This window comes from Cervus canadensis, chromosome 15 (assembly GCF_019320065.1).
Source record: "Cervus canadensis isolate Bull #8, Minnesota chromosome 15, ASM1932006v1, whole genome shotgun sequence".
Classification (NCBI taxonomy): domain Eukaryota; kingdom Metazoa; phylum Chordata; class Mammalia; order Artiodactyla; family Cervidae; genus Cervus; species Cervus canadensis.
The window spans coordinates 74,324,661-74,340,251 of NC_057400.1; the positions used below are offsets into that span (position 1 = coordinate 74,324,661).

Genomic DNA, 15,591 nt, shown 5'->3' on the forward strand with positions numbered 1-15,591 from the left:
GTCATTTATCTTTTGGCTTTGTTAATGGTGTATTGTTTCTGCCAGCATATGTTTTTACAGTTGTTTTACTATTATGTTGAATTTTTTGTGTGTAGTCAACATTTTCAGACTTTTATGGCTTTTGGCTTTTCGATCTTTGTCTGAAAGTTTTTTTTCCCTCTATTTTTATTAGGGAATTCTTAGGTGGGGTTTTGGTTGTTCACATAAAGTTTTGCCATTTACAGTACTCTATGACTATTTTGTTAATTTCATATATTCTGGCCATCCTTCCATGTGAGGGCTAAAGGTTCAATTAAATTGTATTAGTGGCGGTGTGGTGTGCCATGGTATTGATATTTAATGATTCATTATCCACTACTCGTGGGCTTTCAAGTGGGTCCAACTTTTCAGTATTCTGAGCGATGTGGCAGGACAAATCTTGCATGTGTCTTAGGGAGTGGTGAGTCTGGGATGGGAGAACACTGCAGAGAGCGGGAAAGCAGGCTTAGAATGCACTTGTTTCATTTGTTTCTTCACCTGCAGGGACCCCTAGTGGCTCAAGCACAAGAAGACAGGTCAGACTTGGAGACGGCTTCTCTCACAGAGAATAATAAAATAATAATGAAACAGAGAATAATGAAAATAGTGGTCACTCACCTAGAGCTAGACATTCTGGAGTGTGAAGTCAGGTGGGCCTTAGGAAGCATTACTACGAACAAAGCTAGTGCAGGTGATGGAATTCCAGCTGAGTTGTTTCAAATCCAAAGATGGTTCTCTTAAAATACAATATGTCAGCAAATTTGGAAAACTCAGCAGTGGCCACAGGACTGGAAAAGGTCAGTTTTCATTCCAATCTCAAAGAAAGGCAGTGTCAAAGAATGCTCAAACTACTACACAACTGTGATCATTCCACATCCTAGCAAGGTAATGTTTAAATTCCTTTCAGCTAGGCTTCAGTAGAATGTGAACTAAGAATTTCCAGATGTAGTAGCTGGATTTAGAAAAGGTGGAGGAATCCATGATCAAATTACCTACATTGATTGGATAAGAGAGAAAGTAAGGGAATTCTAAAAAAGATCTGCTTCACTGACTATGCTTAAGCCTTTGACTGTGTGGATCACAACAAACTGTGGAAAATTCTTAAAAAGATGGACATACTGAACCACCTTATCTGTTTCCTGAGAAATCTGTATGTACGTCAAGAAGCAATACTTAGAACTAGACATGGAACAATGGACTGGTTCAAAATTGGGAAAGGATTACATCAAGGGTATATATTGCCACCCTGCTTATTTAACTTCTATGCAGAATATGCCATTAAAATACAGTTGGATGACTCACAAGCTGGAATCAAGATTGCCAGGAGAAATATCAACAACCTCAGATATGCAGATGACACCACTCTTGTGGCAGAAAGTGAAGAGAAGCTAAAGAGCCTCTTGATGAGGGTGAGAGAGGAAAATGAAAAAGCTGGCTTAAAAATTCAATACTCAAAAAACTAAGAGCAAGGCATCCAGTCCCATCACTTCATGGCAAATAAAAGGGGGAAAAGTGAAAACAGTGACAGATATCTTCTTGGGCTCCAAAATCACTGTGGACAGTAACTGCAGCCATGAAATTAAGACACTTGCTCATTGGAAGGAAAGCTTTGACAAACCTAGACAGTGTATTAAAAAACACTTTGCCAGCAAATGTCCATATAGTCAAAGCTACAGTTTTTCCAGGACTTATATGTGGATGTGACAGTTGGACCATAAAGAAGGCTGAGTGTCAAAGAGTTGACGCTTTCAAATTGTGGCACTGGAGAAGACTCTTGAGAGTCTCTTGGACAGCAAGGAGATCAAACCAGTCAATCCTAAAGGAAATCAACCCTGAATATTCATTGGAAGGACTGATGTTGAAGCTCCAATACTTTGGCCACCTGATGGGAGGGCAGGAGGAAAGGGGGGCAACAGAAAATGAGATGGTTGGATAGCATCACCAACTTAATGGAGATGAGTTGGAGCAAACTCTGGGAGATAGTGAAGGACAGGGAAAGCTGGCATGCTACAGTCCATGGGGTTGCAAAGAGTCAGACATGACTTAGCGACTGAACAACAACAACAACAAGGGGCCTTGAAATCTGATTCAACTCCCTCATCTAACACAATAAGCTCAGAGCTTGACACAGAACCCAGATTTCTGATCCCCAAGCCTGAAGTTCTGCCACTGCCAGGCTGCTCTTGATATTGTATGACTTTTCACTCCCAGAAATATTCAGCAAGTCGCAGTGTCTCAAAAGGCTGGAAGGATAATTCTTGCATGGTTATCAGTCAAGGGAAACAGAGTTCAGGACTGCCACAAGCTCATTTCTCCCATGTCTCTCATGTCTCTTCTCTATCTTTAGTATACTTAGAGAGAAAAAACAGCCTCCCTGCTGAGTGGCCTCTCTACTACCAGCTGTGCTGGGACTGGAACGAGGAGTGGAGAGAGATGGTGGTCTTCAAAATGCAAGGCAGCCAAGACTCAGAAAGCCTATCTGTTCTGCTCCAAGATCTGTCCTTTGGAGGCTCTGAAAGACAGCCACCTGGTGGAAAGGGGCTCTGGAAAACTCTCCTGGAGCTGTGTTTGCATTTGCAAGCACAATGTTTTAACTAAGACTCTTATGTTTGTTTCAAAAAGCCTGTCCTATCTTACTAAGTTAATGGCTTCTTGAGTATAAAACATAGATCTGACACTTTCCTTACAGCCTTCTGACTCTCTGCACATTATGCTGTGTTAAGTCTGCTTCTACTTCTCCATTCTCTAAACCATCAGGACAGTTAGAATTTTTATGTTAAAATTCAGTCATTATCCTTTTGTAATTGCATTGCTTAGCCCAATTACTTTCATAGCTGTTGGTTGTATACCTTTGGTGAAACTACAAGATCTTTATTGACAGGATTTGCAGTGGGTTCTCTTCTTGGATTTCTGCCCTATTCACTCACCTTATTACACAGGTACAACCTCTTAGAAGAGAGGTTGATCTCTTTGGAAGAGAGGTGGATCCTGGGCCCTTTTCTACTAAATGGAAGGAAATGAACTTTTAAATTTTCTACCTTTAGTTCCAGGCACTGTTAATTCCTTGCTATTATGATTCTCACAATAGCTTAAGAAGATGTCATTCCTACAGCTGAAGGGGTAGACTGGGACTTCAAAGCTATTTTCCACTGTATGTACAGGGGAAAGACTGCCTATGAACTTTCTTGCAAGAAAATGGTAATTTCTAGAGAAACCATCCCTCTCTCTTCCTTTCCATGTCCTTTTCTGTAGCCTAGAACTGGGTTTTGCCAAAGTAATCTGACTGGTTAACAATGGTTCCAGGATTATCAAAGCTGGGATGTGGCTTCACTAATGACATTCTGAGAGTTCATAGCATAGCTGCTGCTGCTGCTGCTGCTAAGCCACTTCAGTTGTGTCCGACTCTGTGCGACCCCATAGATGGCAGCCCACCAGGCTCCTCTGTCGCTGGGATTCTCCAGGCAAGAACACTGGAGTGGGTTGCCGTTTCCTTCTCCAATGCATGAAAGTGAGAAGTGAAAGAGAAGTTGCTCAGTTGTGTCCAACTTGTAGCAACCCCATGGACTGCTCCCAGGCTGCTCCCCGTGGACTGCAACCCCATGGGCTGCTCCCAGGCTTCTCCATCCATGGGATTTTCCAGGCAAGAGTACTGGAGTGAGTTGCCATTGCCTTGTCCGCATAACATAGCTAACATCATAAAATTCATAAATCTGAACTCCAAGGTAGAATGTGGACTTTTCAGGGCACCACATGGGTCCTTATAGCGGGCTAGGTATGCCTAGAAATCCAGTCCAAGATGTATGCTTTGCCAACTAACGAAAGGCCCTATTTCTGCAAGGCTACACCTCCTCAGGAATATTTCCTATACTTCCTCCAATCTAAAGGCAGTGATGTTGTCTTCTCCATTTAAGACAAAAATAAGCAAGAAAATCGACTTTATTCAGAGTATTGCAATAGGGAGAGTACACCAGATATGAAGATCAGAGTATCTAGTACAGGGGAGATGGGGTTGTCTAGACTTTCCTAGGAAGGAATGTGTGATGATTTATAGTTGTGATTGATTTGCAATCAGAAGTTTCAAACAGTAACGAGAACAGAAAAATGCTTATTCCAGCATCTATTTATTTGGGGACTTCCCTGGTAGCTCAGCTAGAAAAAAATCTGCATGCAATGCAGGAGACTTCTGTTCAATTCCTGGGTCATGAAGTTCCCCTAGAGAAGGGATAGGCTACCCACTCCAGTATTCTTGGGCTTCCCTGGTGGTTCAGACGGTAAAGAATCCACTAGCACACCTGGGTTCCATCCCTGGGCTGGGAAGATCCCCTAGAGGAGGGCATGGCAACCCATCCCAGTATTCTTGTCTGGAGAATCCCCATGGACAGAGGAGCCTGGAGTCTCAAAGAGTCAGACACGACTGAGCGACTAAGCACAGCACAACACTAGTTTTAGAGGGGCAAAGACAGGAACAGAAAGTTGCAAGATCTGAGCAGGTTCAGAAGAAAGGGGAAAGGTCTTCTGCCTTGTCATGGGTAAACTAGGCGGTCATCTCTAAGTCTTACAGGTCTCATGAAAAAGAGCGGAGAATAACCTTTACTTGAGAGATAGGAAGAGGCATGGTTCTTTACAGTCAGCGTTCTGACATGTTAGTTTCTCAACCACTGTTGTTTCTCACAAGCATGTAGGGCTCAAGTGAAGTTCAATAATGTCACTTCAGCAAGATTTCATCCGGGAACCCTTCTGGAAGCAAAAACCTGTACTTCCTATTGTAAACCAAATGGTTTCTTAAGATGGAAATTAAGTCGTAATTTTTAAAAAGAAAGGACTAAAAATGCCTTGAAAAGAGGCTCTTTTGATCAGGCCACTTATTAACACATCAGAGCTCGCTGGCTTCGAACTACAAGTCCCAGAAGAAAATGCGCCACTTACCGTACTAAGGGCGGGAATCAAGCGCCTCCCTGCATGATGGGAACGATAGTTAATTTCCGTATGATGGAAAATTTAATTTTAGCGAGTCTTCATTTTTCGGAACAATACTCCAGAAGGTACTCAAACAAAGCACGGGCGGAGAACCCATAAAGTAATACTATCATCTCCATAGGGAACAGACCAGGTTCCTCCAAGAAGATTTTAATTGCAGTCGGGGCTCCCGCTCAATTTCCCCACAAGTTTCCTTTCCGGCCTTGCCGTGCGTCATACCGTTGAGTCTTCTCATTGGCCAGATGTCATGTGACGGCGCCTGCGCACTGCATTCTTTTGAGGGTCGGGGGGCAGACGCCATTTTGGCTCAGAGGTGCTTCTGGGAAGTAGCTCACTGACCCGCGCGCCTTGGTCGCCAGCAGGGTACGGCCTTTTCTGCCGGCGTTTGTAGGTCCAAGTGTGCGCGTCTGCCGCCGTTGCTGCCTTACTCTCCGCAGTCTCCCAAAACTCCAGTTGGGCGGGAGCCTCTGAGCCCCGGGCCGCGCTATCGGTGGTCACAGCGCCGGCAAGGAAGTGACGGGGGCGGCGCGGGGCCCAGACACTCCCCGCCGAGAGCCGCCTGCCATGGACTCGGAGTATTACAGCGGCGACCAGTCAGGTGAGGCAGGGACGTAGGGGACAGGGCTGGGGGGCGGTGCGGTTACCCGACCGGGCTTGGCCACGCACTCCCGCGGGGAAGAGAAGGAAGCCCCAGAAACCTTCTCTCCCGGGACTGGGTCTGATGTTGACTGAGGCGTAGCGGGGAGAGCTGGCAGCCCGGCTGCGGACCCAGAAGTTAGAACCTTGGAGAGGGAATTCTGGACGGAAAGCCGTCTTCCAGATCGGCGAAGGATGTTGCTGAAGTGGGAGCCCCTTGTGTATATCAAATGCTTACTGTGTGCAAAGTACTAGGAATGGCCTCTCTTGATAGGGAATTTCTTTGAGCAGTTGAGAGTGATTTTTGCGAATCCCGGGGAGCTAGCTGTTCAGTGGGGGTGCAGGATCTTACCTAGACTTTTCACTTGAAGTTGAAACTGGTTTGACTACGCCTGCAAACTAGTTTCTCCTATTAAAGAAAACATCGGAGTTGAGTTGTATACGTATTTTAGAATAAGGTGTGTACCTCTGGGGCTTACTAGGGATTTTTGTGCCTTTCCTTCAACTTGAGATCTTTCCCCTTTCTCCTCCCTTAAGTTCTTTCTTTTTCTGTTTATAAACACGGGGCCCCACTCTGTTAACACAGTGCTGGGCACTGGGGAACCCAAGACGAATAAGGCAGAACCTCATGGGGAATAAAAACATTACTTTTGCTTTCCTATTGTGTTCTAGTTCCAGTGAGTATTATCTGTCAGAAGTGCTTAAATAAATTTCTAAGCATTAACTACCTTCTTTTCTGTTTTGCGTTCACATAGATTCTAATATATGACGACGAATAGCAGTGACTGCAAACACGTTTCCAAACATATTCTGCTGTTTCGCTTTAAACGTTTTCCTGATGTTTTCAAAATAGTCAGTTCATTTATGTTTTTAAATTTAATATGCTGAAAGACATGAGAAATTAGCAATTTCCTGACTTTTTTTTTTAGCCGTTTTTTTTGATGTTTATCCCCGTATTCCTAACTTATGCTATCTTGTTGCATCATTTTTAGGCATTCTGTAATTATTTCCTATTATGCTAGGACAGGGTTTTAACCTCTTCTGACCCTCCTCACCCCAATTCTGACCGTTGAAGCATAACTTTTCATTATACTTCAAATTTTTTTTTATTCAGTTCAGTTGTTCAGTCGTGTCCGACTCTTTGCGACCCCATGAATGGCAGCACGCCAGGCCTCCCTGTCCATCACCAACTCCTGGAGTTTACTCAAACTCATGTCCCTTGAGTCCGTGATGCCATCCAATCATCTCATCCTCTGTTGTCCCCTTCTCCTCCTGCCCCCAATCCCTCCCAACATCAGGGTCTTTTCCAGTGAGTCAGCTCTTCACATCAGGTGGCCAAAGTATTGGAGTTTCAGCTTCAGCATCAGTCCTTCCAATGAACACCCAGGACTGATCTCCTTTAGGATGGACTGGTTGAATCTCCTTGCAGTCCAAGGGACTCTCAAGAGTCTTCTCCAACACCACAGTTCAAAAGCATCGATTTTTTGGCACTCAGCTTTCTTCACAGTCTAACTCTCACATCCATACATGACCACTGGAAAATCCATAGCCTTGACCAGATGGACCTTTGTTGGCAAAGTAATGTCTCTGCTTTTTAATATGCTATATAATAAAAAGGTTAAATATATGTATATTCAATACTCCTTAGCTGAGTAGAATAGTTCACTAGTATGATAGTGATTTCATTCTTAAACTTTTTTTGTTTTTTGGTTTCCCTGTAGTTAGCTGGTTCATATTTAAAATTTTGTTTTTATTAAACTTTTAACCAAGACTTCCTGTATCCTCCAACAGCTCTAAATTCCTCTCAGTACAATTTTTCTTTGTATTTTTAAAGTATTGGTTAAAGATAGGTAGCAATTTGTTTTATAATAGTATAGTGGTATATACTTTTACTTCCAGGAGTTTACACTATTTCTGGAATGGAATGCTGTATGCTCTTCATTCGTAAACAAATACTATACCAGGTAGTGTTCTCCACTCCAGGGATTCATCAGTGAACTAGAATCTCTGCTCTTTTGGCACTTTTATTCAAGTGAGGAAAGAATCACATTAAACAAAATTAACTTGGAAACTCATGTAGTCCATTAGTAGGTGGTAAGTAAGTGCTGTGGAGAAAATAGACTTCATTATTTTAACAAAGTTGAAAGTGCACACAGTTATTTAGAATTTGTTGACTTGGTTCTTAGTGGCATTTCTTAAGCTTCACGTTCCTTTAATGATATATTTTCACTGCCACATGTGTCAACAGTACAGGTTATGACTGTTAGTATTTATGTACGTATTGTACTTGTTCACAAATTAGTTATGCTTCATCAGTGGTGACCTTTGCTCTTACCTTATTCTTGATTTATTGTGTTCATTTCAGTTGAGGATGTCATCCATCTTACTCCTTAAGTGGGTTTTTGTTTTATTTTTAAGCAGATGATGGTGGCGCTACCCCAGTACAGGATGAACGGGATTCAGGGTCAGACGTTGAGGATGATGTAAATGAGCAACACTCTGGATCAGACACTGGAAGTGTAGAACGTCATTCAGAGGTATTGGCTAAACAACATCTTTGGGGAGGCTTTTCCCTTGCTTATTCTATGAGACTTGTTTTATTTAGGAGATGTAGAGACCCTGTCACAGGGTCTAGGCTGCAAACCCTTCAAAAATAATAGAGAACTGCTTTAAAAACAAATAGGGCTAGTCTGGTTACTTATGAAATCATAGGGAGTAAGTACTGATTGAGTCTCATTTTGGATATTAGGCAGTCTCAACTGTGCTTATTGATTCAGAAAATAGGTCAGGTGTTTGATATTTGACTAGGCTTCCTCATTCCCAGAATGATGTCTTAATGGGACAGTGAGGATTTGCACTCTGAAGAAATACCAATGGAAACAAAGTTATGGGGGTTATCACCTATTACCTTTGTGTCATTTTAATTTGCTTGCCTGGTTATGCAGTCTGTACTGCACAATGTTACCAAAATAAAATTGAGGATTTTTTAAAAATTCAGCTGTAAGTTTTCAGTAAAACACAAACTGAAGTGTAGGAATGATAAAGATGGCCAATATGCTATATATTTTGCTTAACTACACATGCACAGAAAATTGCCCAGTTTTAGGTTATTACATGCAATAATAGATGCAATTGTTAGAGATTGTATTGTTGACTCTGTCCTTTGATATGTCTCTAGTGTAGCCATATATCCAACAAATATTTATTGAGCAACTGCTATGTGTCAGGCTCTTTTGACATATGAGTGACTTAATGAGGTTCCACTGCCACGAAAATCCTTCTTTTTTTTCTTGTTTTCCAGTAGCAGAAGAAAGACATTAAACAATATACTTTAAAAAAAGAAAATTCTATAGTTTGTTAGAAGATGATAACTGCTGTGGAGAAGGAAGAAAGAAAGAATGAGTGAAGGGTGCTGGGATGCAGGGCAGGCTTTAGTGTTAAATAGGGAGGTACATGTAGCCCTTATTAAGAAAGTGACATTTGAATCAAGATGTGAAAGGAGGTGAAGGAATAGCTACATGGCTATGTAGTGAATGAACACTCCCAACAAAGATCTAAGGTGGAAGCCATTGTGGCTACAGTAGAATAAATACGGGGCAGATGAGATCAGAAGTGGGAGGAGGGCTTATCTTTTAGTTATTTTGGTGTCATTTTGGTTTTTTGTATACTATTAAGCATTTAGACTAAATTCTAATTAATATATAATTGATAGGTAGAAATTACTTGATAATGTAAACATTGTTATAGTATATTTAGTGTGTAACATCTTAATTTCCCATTTTGGAAAACAGCATGAGGAGACTGACTCATGGCTTCATGCTTCAGTTATAAGTGTGTTATAAATGTAGTGTTGACTTTCTTTTTTTCAACTACTTTTTTTTTATGAGATGGATTCTAAATAAATGTGCATGTTGTAAATTTAGAGATTATATGAAAGTTTAAAAAAGAAAGTCAACATACTCCTGTCACAGAAATGACTATTAACTTTTTTATTTTATTTCTCCTGCAGTTTTATTCTTATATAGAATGTATGTATATGTTTTAAGTTACTTGAAATATATATATATATTACATGTCTGTATAACATTTTTATCTCTTCACTTAAGATTTTAAATACTTAAATATTTCCCCATGTCATTAAAGATTCTCACTAAGTGTAATTTTTAATGGCTGCTTAATATTTCATAACATGGATAAACTATTACTTATTCAACAGTTTCCTAATTGTTAATATTTAGATTGTCTAGCTATTGTCAGTGAACTCTGCCGTGAACATACTTTTGTGCTTTTCATAGATTTTCCCCTCCAGAAGGGTTATCCTAATTACTAGTAGTTTTGAGTGGCAGTTGTACCCTTGAAAAAGTATTATATGGAGAGGTGGAGATTATAGCCCCATAATTTGAAAGATGTGTATTAGTTTCCTAGTGCTGCCATAACAACCGGATTCAAATTTAGTGGCTAAAAATAACCCGAGATTTGTTTCTTAAAATTCCAGAGGTCAGAAGTCCAAAGTGGATCTCACTGGGTTAAAATAGGGTGTCACTAGAGCTGTGTTCTTTCTCTGAGGGAGAGTCTGCTTCCTTGCCTTCTCCAGCTCTATGGGACACTTGCACTGGTTGGCATATGGCTGCTTCCATCTTCAAAGCTAGAACTGTAGCATCTTCAGATCTCTCAGACCTTTGCTTACTTCCTCATATGTCTGTTTCTCTGACTTTCCTCCCTCCCCTGCATAAGGATCTTTATAATTAATAATATATTGGGCCTACTCAGGTAATCCAGGATAATCTCCCTATCCTTAATTACATCTGTACTTTGCTTTTGCATATTTACTCCTTCTGTGGTCATCTTTTGTGGGGCATTATTTTGCCTGGTGCAAGATGGTACTCACAACTTGATTTTCCAAATAATATTTTTCCCATTTGGTTTTGGAGTTTTACAGGCAAGGTTTTGTTTGTTTTTTAGTTCATTTTACCTGTAGTACTCACTCTGCATGTGTTTCTTTAGATCTCTAAGGAAAGTGTTGAAAAAGATCAAGATAATATTTTAAAACTTAAAGTTAATACAATCAGTATGATGAAAAAAATAGCAAAATCTTAAAGTCAGGATTAGTAACAGTGCTTTAATGGTCCATATTGGAGCCTGAAGCAAAGAAAAAATAAGTAATACATATCCCAGTGTTTAAATTTTGATACTTTGTTCATCATGGATTTTTTTTATATGTCAAATTTGACCTTTAAAAATAACACCTTTTTTTCTACACAGCTTTATTGAGGTAAACTTACATGCCATACAATTCACCCATTTAAAGTGTGCAATTCAGTGATCTTTAGTATATTCACAGCAGTACAACCATCAACATAGTCATTTTTAGAATATTTTAATCACATCAAAAGCTGTTACCTCTTTAGCTGTTACCTCTTTACCACTCCCACCTTCCAGTTAGTCAGTCAGTTCAGTTGCTCAGTCGTGTCCGACTCTGTGACCCCATGGACTGCAGCACACCAGGCTTCCCTGTCCATCACTGACTCCCGGAGTTTACTCAAACTCATGTCCATTGAGTCGGTGATGCCATCCAACCATCTCATTCTCTTGTCGTCCCCTTCTCCGCTGCCTTCAATCTTTCCCAACATCAGGGTCTTTTCCAATGAGTCAGTTCTTTGCATCAGGTGGCCAAAGTATTGGAGTTTCAGCTTCAACATCATTCCTTCCAATGAACACCCAGGACTGATCTCCTTCAGGATGGACTGGTTGGATCTCCTTGCAGTCCAAGGGACTCTCAAGAGTCTTCTCCAACACCACAGTTCAAAAGCATCAATTCTTCTGCACTCAGCTTTCTTTATAGTCCAACTCTCACATCCATACATGACCACTGGAAAAACCATAGCCTTGACTAGACGGACCTTTGTTGGCAAAGTAATGCCTCTGCTTTTTAATATGCTGTCTAGGTTGGTCATAACTTTTCTTCCAAGGAGTAACTGTCTTTTTATTTCATGGCTGCAGTCACCATCTGCGGTGATTTTGGAGCCCAAGAAAATAAAGTCAGCCACTGTTTCCACTTTCTCCATCTATTTGCCATAAAGTGATGGGACTGGATGTCATGATGTTAGTTTTCTGAATGTTGAGCTTTAAGCCAACTTTTTCACCTCTCCTCTTTTACTTTCATCAAGAGGCTCTTTAGTTCTTCTCACTGCCATAGGGTGGTGTCATCTGAGGTTATTGGTATTTCCCCCAGCAATCTTGATTCCAGCTTGTGCTCCCATCCCCCAGCCCCTCCTTATTTTGAACATTTCATATGAATAGAATTATATAACATGTGGTCTTTTATGACCGGCTTCTTTCACTTAGTACTTTCAGTGTTTATCCAAGCTGTAGCATGTGTTAGTATTTCTTTTCGTCTTGTGATCAGTAGTAGTCCATTCTTTGGATAAACCACATTTTGTTTATCCTTTTGTCAGTTAATGGAATTTAAATTGTTTCCCCTGTTTTTTTCACAGTTGCTGCACCAGTTGACATTCCTACCAACAGTGCAGAGGTGTTCCCTTTCCTCCACATCTTTGCCAACGCTTGTTATTTCTTGTCTTTTTGCTAAGAGCCATTCTGACAGGTGTGAGGTGATACTACTGATACTGTGGTTTTGATGTGCATTTCTCTGATGATGAGTGGTCTTTTCATGTGTCTGTTGGCCATCTGTATATCTTCTTTGGACAAATAGCTATTTAGATCCTCTGCACATTTTGTTGTTGGGTTATTTGTTTTCTTAATGTTGAGTTGTGTGAATTCTTTGTGTATATTGGAAATTAATCCCTTAACAGATATGTTTTTTGCAAATATTTTGTCCCATTAAGTAGGCAGTCTTTTTGTTTTGTTGATAGTTTCTTTTGCTGTGCAAAAGCTTTTTAGTTTGGTATAGTTCCATTTGTTTATTTTTGTCTTTGTTTCCCTTCCCTGAGGAGATGTGTCCAAAAAAATATTGCTAAGACTGGCGTCAGGAGTGCACTACATATGTTTTCTTCTAGGAGTTTTGTGGATTTAGGTTTTACATTTAAGTTTTTAATCCATTTTTAGAATATTACTGTATATGGTGTGAAAGTAATCCAGTTTGATTCTTTTGCATGTAGCTATTCAGTTTTCTCAACACCATTCATTGAAGAGACTGTTCTTTCTCACTGTATGTTCTTGACCCCTTTGTTGTAGATTACTTGACCATAGGTGCTTTGGTTAATTTCTGGGCTCTCTATTCTGTTGTGTCGATCTGTGTGTCTGTTTTTTATGCCAGTACCATACTGTTCTGACTGTTGTAGCATTATAATATAGTTTGAGATCAGGGCATATGATATCTCCAGCTTTGTTCTTTCTCAGGGTTTTGACCATTCAGGTTCTTTTGTGGTTTATTTTAGGATTATTTTTTCCTAGTTATGTTAAAAATGCCATTGCAGTTTTGAACGGGATTGCATTGACCCTGTAGCTTGCTTTGGGTAATATGGTCATTTTAACAATATCAATGTTTCCAGTCCATGAGCATAGACTAGCTTTCTTTTTATTTGCGTCCTCAGTTTCTTTCATCAGTGTCATAGTTTTCAGTGTACTCTCCTTGTCGGTTGAGTTTATTCCTAGATTTTTCATTCTTTTGGATGCAGTTATAAATGGGATTTCTTTCTTAATCTTTTCTGTTTTATAGTTCATTTTTAATGTAAAGAAATGCAGCATTTTTTGTATGTTGATTTGTACCATGCAACTTTACCAAATTCACTGATTAGTTCTAGCAGTTTTCTGGTGAGTCGTTAGGGTTCTCTTTATATATTATGTCATCTGCAAATAATGACACTGTTGCTTCTTTCTGTTTTGGATGCCTTTTATTTCTTTTTCTTGCCCAGTTACTAAGACTTCCAATACAGCGTTGTATAACAGTGGTGAGGGATGGCGTTTTTGTCTTTTCCTGATCTTAGAGGGAAAACTTACAGCTCTGCACCATTGAGTGTGATGTTGGCTGTGGGCTTGTCACATGGTCTTATTATGTTGAGATACATTCTCTGTTTACCCAGTTTGTTGAGACTTTTTGTCATTAATCGATGTAAAATTTTTTCTGCTTTTTTTTTCTTTTTCTGCAGCCATTGAGATGATCATGTGATTTTTAGTTTTCATTTTGTTAATATTGTGTGTCACATTAATTTGTGGATCTTGAGCCATCCTTACATCCATGGAAAAAATCCCATTTGATCATAGTGTATGATTCTTTTAATGTCTTGCTGAATTTAGTTTGCTAATAATTTTTTGAGAATTTTCGCATGTATGTTCATCAGGGATATTGGCCTGTGATGTTCTTTTCTTGTGTCCTTGTCTGGTTTTGGTATCAGGGTAATGCTGGTTTCATAAAATGATTTTGGAAATGTTCCCTCCTCTTCATTTGGCACCATTTGAGAAGGACTGGTATTAATTCTTCTAAATGTCAGGTAGAATTCATCAGTGAAGCCATCTGATCTTGAACTTTCCCATGTTGGGAAATTTTTCATTACTGACTCAGTCTCTTCATGGTAATCCATCTGTTTAGATTTTCTGTTTCTTCTTGATGCAGTCTTAGTTTGAATGTGTCTAGGAATTTGTTTCTTATAGATTGTCCAATTTCTTGGCATACAGTTCTTTAGTTTTTATGATCCTTTGCATTTGTGTGGTGTCAACTGTAGTGTTGACACCTTTTCTTTCCTTTATAGTTTAACTTCTTTCCATCCTCTTTTTTTTCCCCCCTTGCTTGGTAAGTCTGGCTAAAAGTTTGCCTATTTATCTTTTTAAAAAACAAGTCTTAATTTTATTGATCTTTCTGTTGTCTTTTTAGTCTGTATTTCATTTATCTTTGCTCTAATCTTTCTTACTTCTTTTCTTCTAATAACTTTGGGCTTAGTTTATTCTTTTTTTCCAGTTCCTTGAGGTGTAAAGTTGTTGTTTAAGCTATTTCTTTTTGCTTAATGTAGGCATATATTGTTGTAACCTTCTTTCTTAGAACTACTCTACTGTTTTCCATAAGTTTTGGCATATTGTATTTCCATTTTCATTTGTCTCAAAGATATTTTTTGATTTCTACTTTGGCTCACTGGTTGTTCAGTAACATGATGTTTGATCTCCACATATTTGTGAAATTTTCTATTTTCTTCTCATAATTGATTGCTACTTTCATACCATTGTGGTCCGAAAAGATGTTTAGTATGATTTCAGTCTTCTTGAATTTATTAGGACTTGTTTTGTGGCCTAACATCTGATCTATACTGGAGTTTGTTCTATGTACACTTGAGAAAAATGTGTATGCTGCTTCTGTTGAGTGAAATGTTCTATAAATGTCTCTTCAGTGCATTTGGTCTAACGTGTGGTTTAAGCCCAGTACTTCCTTATTGATTTTCTGTCTGATCTGTCCATTATTGAAAGTGAGAGGTTGAAGTTCCCTACAATTATTGCATTGATATCTTATTTCTTCATTCAGGTCTATTAATATTTAGGTGCTGTGATGTTGGGTGCATAAATATTTACAAATGTTAAATTCTCTTGTTGGAGTAACTCTTTTATCATTATATACTGATTTCCTTTGTATCTTATTATAGTTTTTGCTAAAAGTCTATTTTCTCTTATTATAAATATAGCTAATATAGCTACATTTGCTTTCACTTGGTTTCCATTTGCATGGAATATCTTTTTCCATCTCTTTTTTTCCTCAGCCTGCATGTGTCCTAAAACCTTAAGTGTCTCGTGTAGACAGCACGTAGCTCAGTTTGTTTTTCCCATCCATTCAGCCACTCTGTCTTTTGGTTGGAGAACTGAGTCCATTTATCTTTAAAGTAAATGTTGATAGTTAGGGGCTTATTATTGCAGTTTTGTTCATTGTTCTCTTACTGTTTTGTCATTCCTTTTTTCTTTCTCCTGCTCTCTTCCTTTGTGGTTTGATGATTTTCTGTAGTAGTATGCTAAGATTACGTA

The 15,591-nt window shown here is 39.4% G+C and overlaps 2 protein-coding genes across 6 annotated transcripts in view; one reads left to right on the forward strand and one right to left on the reverse strand.

Moving 5' to 3' along the window:
• The window catches only part of MYO7B (myosin VIIB), a 117,051-nt gene extending 111,869 nt beyond the window's left edge, over positions 1 to 5,182 (reverse strand). Inside the window, exon 1 of the mRNA XM_043487445.1 lies at positions 4,945 to 5,182. The gene's annotated coding sequence lies outside the window, so the exon portion shown is untranslated. The remainder of the gene's footprint in view (positions 1 to 4,944) is intronic.
• A 126-nt stretch (positions 5,183 to 5,308) lies between these two features.
• The window catches only part of IWS1 (interacts with SUPT6H, CTD assembly factor 1), a 49,303-nt gene continuing 39,020 nt past the window's right edge, over positions 5,309 to 15,591 (forward strand). For 2 of the 5 annotated variants that reach the window (XM_043487449.1, XM_043487448.1), the window contains exons 1-2: positions 5,310 to 5,593; positions 8,050 to 8,168. In XM_043487449.1, the coding sequence (XP_043343384.1) occupies positions 5,560 to 5,593; positions 8,050 to 8,168 (153 nt within the window). In that variant the 5' untranslated portion in view covers positions 5,310 to 5,559. Of the gene's footprint in view, positions 5,594 to 8,049; positions 8,169 to 15,591 lie in introns of all 5 variants that reach the window. The other 3 variants (XR_006273094.1, XM_043487446.1, XM_043487447.1) reach the window with 3 other exon arrangements.